Here is a 6,000-nt window from a genome sequence, read left to right on the forward strand (position 1 = left end):
TGTAGAGAATAAGGAGAAAAGTTAGCTGAGGGTTAGTTTTAGGACTGGCTTACCTTTAGGGAACCATGCCAAATCCCATTTATAAAATCTAGCAAAAGTGTATAAATTATTCATTAAATAAGTTGCAAGATATATGAATTATATATGTTCACAACGTATAAAAGAGATATGCTGGTCCAGTAAAGCAAGTCTGAAGCTTTGACAAATTTTGGAAAGATCATTTTGCTCCATAGTTTCAAACTCAGAGAATTTAGAAGACAAGTTTGGGTTTAGAGCGAAGACCAAGATATCATCTCGAGATGCTCAGAAAGGGTCTTGATGTATTTCCCCACATAAGGTAACATTATCGGGTTGGCCAGAGATGACTATACAGGACTCTATTGTGTCTTCCCTTCCAATGACATACATTATATACATTACTGTCTCCCTGCCCAACTCAGTTTCCCTCTGTGTATCACAATGTCATTGGCAATTAGAGAGAGAGTCAAGGCTTCTGACTTGGGTGCAAGCTGTTGGTCTCCGGTGCTTTGAAGGTGTACAATAGCTTGCTTCTCAGGAGGCCCTTCTCCTAGCACCCTGGAAACCTGAATAATTTAGATGTAGCAGTTCTAATGGAAGTATAGGAAATGTTGAAAGATATAAGGTGTGGCAAGCTGAGAGGAGGGTTCTAATTTGTGAGTCAATCTTTATAGGAAGAACCTGGAAAGACTGTGTAAGCTCAAAGGCTTGTCCACCTAGAGTGTCCCTAGAACTCTGCAGTATTGAGCCACACGTCTGGCTTTGTCACCAAAGGGGCATCTCAGCAAAAGTCATGTCTGATAACAGATAAACACCAACCATCCCAACAGGGCAAAGTTATGACAGAGGGCAGAACACACAAGAACATCGTACCTGGTTGAGAGCTTAGTGACCTAGCTCAGAAAGAGGCCTTCGACAATAATATCATATTAGCATCCCAACTAACTAACTGGAACAGGGACACATCATGCCATCCCTGCTAGAGGGTTTTTTTAAATGATAGTTGAATAAATTTTTTTGAATAAATTCAATGAAGAGACATGAACCGTGACTTCCTGAGATTCTTCCTCTGTTTGAAAAATAACACTGTAAAGAGACACAGAAGGGACCTTGACTGTCTTGCTTAAATAGATGAATAATAACCTTGGCCCTACAATTAGGTGAGTAACATCCACCACAGAATATTTGTGGTACCCATGATTTATAAGACACTAAGATTTAGTGAACTATTCTGAACTTTCTCCTGACCGAGTCCACATGTTTAAAAGTGAACGTGGATAAACTGATATATTTTTGTCAGTCTAGTTAAGAATCACTGATTTAAAGAACTCACTTTCCTAATTCTACATTTCTGAATCTAAAAGTAAGTTTCCAGTAAGTCATGGATATCTAGGCTGGGTATTTTTAAAATCTAGCTTCCAGCTCAGCATAAATTGCATAGAGCATAAAAGCAATGCATAAACATAATATTAGACCAATACAAGGCAAGTTCTTATTTAGCAGTCAGGGGAATTTCAGGAGACTGCAATTGATAAATGTGCAATAATAGGTAGCAACTTAAAATACTATGTTGCTTATGTTTCTTAATCTTGGTCTCAGTGACATAGAGAATATGTCATTCTCATACCCATGGGAGCAAATAAGTAGAAACCCAAGAAGGCAATAAAGAAACACTACGGTTCACAAATTAAGCACACACATGTGTGCAAGTACACACACACAATTTTGATAGCCAGTCAGTATTTGCAACCATCTAATCGAATGTCATCACTCCATAAGCAGATCCTGGAAACAGCCTGTTTGAATTCTATCTGAATAATTACTTGAGAGTATCTTTCAAATCTAAGCCCTCAGTCTACAGAGTTCAGGTTTTGGTGGCAAGAGGCATGTAATGGGCTCTAAATCAGCCTAGAATGGTTCGGCTACAACTAGAAAGAATCCATATGTGGATCCAAGTCACTTTATTATAATTTCTGAGGCATAACCTATGAACTACATTCACAGAGAGTGACTACGAATTGCGCTTTTCTACAAGTACACTAATTCTGTTTTTCTTTTTCTTTTCAATCCCAGGAGGTGAATTAGTTATCCCTCTTCTTGTAGAAGACCCTTTAGCTACCCCTCCTATTGCTACTCGTGCACCTTCCATTACACTTCCCCCTACCTTTCGCCCCCTCCTCACCATTATTGAGACCACCAAAGATTCCCTGTCCATGACCTCTGAGGCGGGGTTACCTTGCTTGTCGGACCAAGGCAGCGATGGTTGTGATGATGATGGCTTGGTGATATCTGGGTATGGCTCAGGGGAAACCTTTGACTCTAACCTGCCCCCTACTGATGATGAAGATTTTTACACCACCTTCTCCTTGGTAACAGATAAGAGTCTTTCCACTTCAATCTTCGAAGGTGGCTACAAAGCACATGCGCCCAAGTGGGAATCCAAGGACTTTAGACCTAACAAAGTCTCCGAAACTAGTAGGACTACTACCACATCTTTGTCCCCTGAGCTGATCCGCTTCACAGCTTCCTCCTCGTCTGGGATGGTGCCCAAATTGCCAGCTGGCAAAATGAATAACCGTGATCTCAAACCCCAGCCTGATATAGTCTTGCTTCCGTTGCCCACTGCCTATGAGCTAGACAGCACCAAACTGAAGAGCCCACTAATTACTTCCCCCATGTTCCGTAATGTGCCCACAGCAAACCCCACGGAGCCGGGAGTCAGACGGGTTCCGGGGGCCTCAGAGGTGATCCGGGAGTCGAGCAGTACAACAGGGATGGTCGTCGGCATTGTGGCTGCTGCCGCCCTCTGCATCTTGATCCTCCTGTACGCCATGTACAAGTACAGGAACAGGGACGAGGGGTCCTATCAAGTGGACGAGACGCGTAACTACATCAGCAACTCGGCCCAGAGCAACGGCACGCTCATCAAGGAGAAGCAGCAGAGCTCGAAGAGCGGCCACAAGAAACAGAAAAACAAGGACAAAGAGTATTATGTGTAAAAATGACCCCGCTAACAATACGTGAATTTAAAACACAGAATTATTTATATATACCATACATAAATACTTGGGAAATGAGATTTAACAGATGTCAGAACTGTGATAACTATGCGATGGGGTATACCATGACTATGGTGGGGAAAACCATTTGTCCAAGGACACACACAAAGATGTACCTACCTATAAATTTCAGCCAGGGCGGCTTTGATTCAGTCATCACTCGGAGACAGAAAGTTCTTTCTGCCCTGCTGTATCATAAAGCACATACTATGCTCTGGAGCAAGCAGATGGCTCCCCCACTTTCGCAGACTTGGAAGCTTCCCTCTCTTGAGAACGTTTCACCCAAGGTAGAAGACTTCATGGCTTACTTGTTCCATAACTCCAAGTGAGTCTGTAATGATGTTTGTGAAGCTTGACTGTAACAATGTTTTTCTCTTTTGGTTTATGTAAAAAACAAAAACAAAAACAAAAAAAAAGAAAAGAAAACGTTAAAAACAAACAAAAAAAAACCCACCCTTATCTGGTTCTGGCCAGTGTGCGTGTAACTTTTCAAGATCTGAGGGGAAAAAATGGCTTTTGGGTTTTCGTTTATTTTTTGAGAATGACTGGACCTAAGTTAAGAAAAAGAAAAAAAACTCTGAAAACAAATGTAAGAGAGACTATTGCCATATGAACTCAAAAGCTACCATGGTGTTCACTCTACATATCAGGTTGTGGTGTTTCTAGAATCTGTTGTTTGTTTCCTATAAGATGCTTTGCTGAATACATAGCAAAATCATGTGATGGATGATAATATTGATTTGAAAAGCTGGTCCCTCAGAATCTCATTCCAGAATTTGCCACCCAAACCCTGAAAAGATGGGGTTAGGGTTGGTTTTATCAGAGCTATTGGCTTTACTTAACGATATTGTTCCTGTCCATTAGCCCAGCCAAATTGTGGTAAAGGAGAAAGCCCCAAAAACTAAAACAGAGCCTTTCCTAGGGAAGAGGCACTGGGGGGTGGGCTGGATCTGTGACTGACTGAAATGCATGCAAATATGAAAGAAAAGACAATGCCAAAAGTCTGTTAATGAATCAAAACAGACAATAGGGGAGTACAACTGGTGATGGAACCACAAAAGGTCACACAAGCCAAACATGGCATGACGGAGTGCAAAATACATAGTTCTTCCCCCGCCCCCAACACGCTTTTCATGGTGATTTACTTTTGTAGCCTGACACTTACGGATAACTTTCTCCTTCCATTTGCTCACATCTCCTTTCACCCATCTTTTCTAAAAATAAATAAATAAATAAATAATAAATGAATAAAGCTGCTGTGACACACAAAAAAGGAATTTAATAGTATAATATATATATAAATAAATATATATACAGATATATTTATCATGGTATGTTTGATGGGATGGCTGAAACAGGACAACTGTTCAAGTCTTGAGGTGGAATGAGAATGTTGTTTTAAAAGAAAATAGCAAAACAACAAAAAAGTAAACCTTAAAATGTGAAGAAAGTGTGAGTTTTAGTTTTGTCACAGTTAACTGTGTCAAAGAGAGTAAAAAATCTTCTCAGATTTTGTTTACATATTTTACTACTTTTTTGCTGGTATAATTCCTTAGCCACCTATGTACATACTGCTTTAAGAACTGTTATTTCCTTTCTATTTGTTTATTTTAGTTTGTTCGGTTTATATTCCAATTGTCTTTCTTTCTTTTTGAAAAGAGGAAACAATGTACAGAAAAACAATAAACTGGTTGTGTGGCCATAGCTATCCAAAAAGCAAGAGACAAAGCAAGACAAATATTCACACAAAAAGGACGTGTGTCCTCGGGAGGGTCAGATATATACAATTTCTTTTGTACAGATGAAAATCAATCAGCTGTTTAGATTTAGAAATCTACTCTTGCTGGTCTTTGTAAGTTGCATGAATATTTGACTATGAAAAATATCTTAAAGACATGGGGCAAAAAGCGCAATCTAAACAATGGTAGCCTTTACTAATGTGTATGGAAAGAGGTGTTCCTCATTATCTGATATTTCAATGTGTTAAGAGTTTTGGATTTTTTTGTTGTCTTTAAAGGAGACAGGATTATAAAGAGATATCAAAGCACGATTTTAGATAACCTAATGGCCCAACCTATATGAAGTTGATTATATCTCGATGTCTGTAAAAGATTGCTGTTCTTGGAGTCTTGGGGTCTTGTGAACTGATTTCCTGCTTTCTTTCTTTACATTTTTTTATTTGAGTAAAAACACGTTTGTTATATTCCTTTTAGTGTAAGTTTCTATTTGGACAATTTTATGGGGACATGTGCATTCTGTATGTGAGCTTCTATCATATTCCTGTTGTTTTATGAGCAGACTCTTAAGGAATTCATTTTATGATGTTGTGATGTTACTGTTTTTTCTTTTCCCTTTTCTCTTTTATTTCATATTTGCATTTTCGTTCAAGGATATGCTTAGCAATAAAATGTTCTTCCCAAAGCCTTGTATGACGATGCATTTTTATTTTCTAAACGTTTGGGAAAAGATCTTGCACTGAGGCTAAACATGTCATATCTTATTAAAAGCCAAGGAAGCTAGGACCACTTTCACGTGATATAAAATATTCTAATCAGTTACTAATTACTTGTATAAACTTATCAAAAGTGGCATATTTATGAGCTGAACAATTATTGTCCGTTAACTGAGGCATTATTGTTTAGATTGCTATGATGAGTAACCAGGCGGGAAAGCACTTTTCAGAACAGGTAAGATGACTGAAGCATTGTATTCTGGAGAAGATTATTGGGTATTATATTTTAAAAAGTGTTTGGTAACATTTAGGTATTTTCTATAAGTCAACAAACTTTCACAGTTTTCCAGAACCATGTTCATGTAGTGCCTTAAGTGCTGGAAAGCTTTAGATGCCTTCTTTCTAAGCCTCCCGCCATATTGAAATTTTTTTAAAAAGTGCTACATCCAAAACCAAAATTTAAATGAGTGC

The 6,000-nt window shown here is 38.7% G+C and overlaps 1 protein-coding gene across 1 annotated transcript in view; it reads left to right on the forward strand.

Moving 5' to 3' along the window:
- The window catches only part of NRXN3 (neurexin 3), a 1,439,365-nt gene extending 1,436,348 nt beyond the window's left edge, over positions 1 to 3,017 (forward strand). Inside the window, exon 21 of the mRNA XM_046647541.1 lies at positions 2,395 to 3,017. Within this exon, the coding sequence (XP_046503497.1) occupies positions 2,395 to 3,017 (623 nt within the window). The remainder of the gene's footprint in view (positions 1 to 2,394) is intronic.
- The last annotated feature ends 2,983 nt before the right edge of the window (positions 3,018 to 6,000 follow it).

This window comes from Equus quagga, chromosome 20 (assembly GCF_021613505.1).
Source record: "Equus quagga isolate Etosha38 chromosome 20, UCLA_HA_Equagga_1.0, whole genome shotgun sequence".
Lineage (NCBI taxonomy): Eukaryota > Metazoa > Chordata > Mammalia > Perissodactyla > Equidae > Equus > Equus quagga.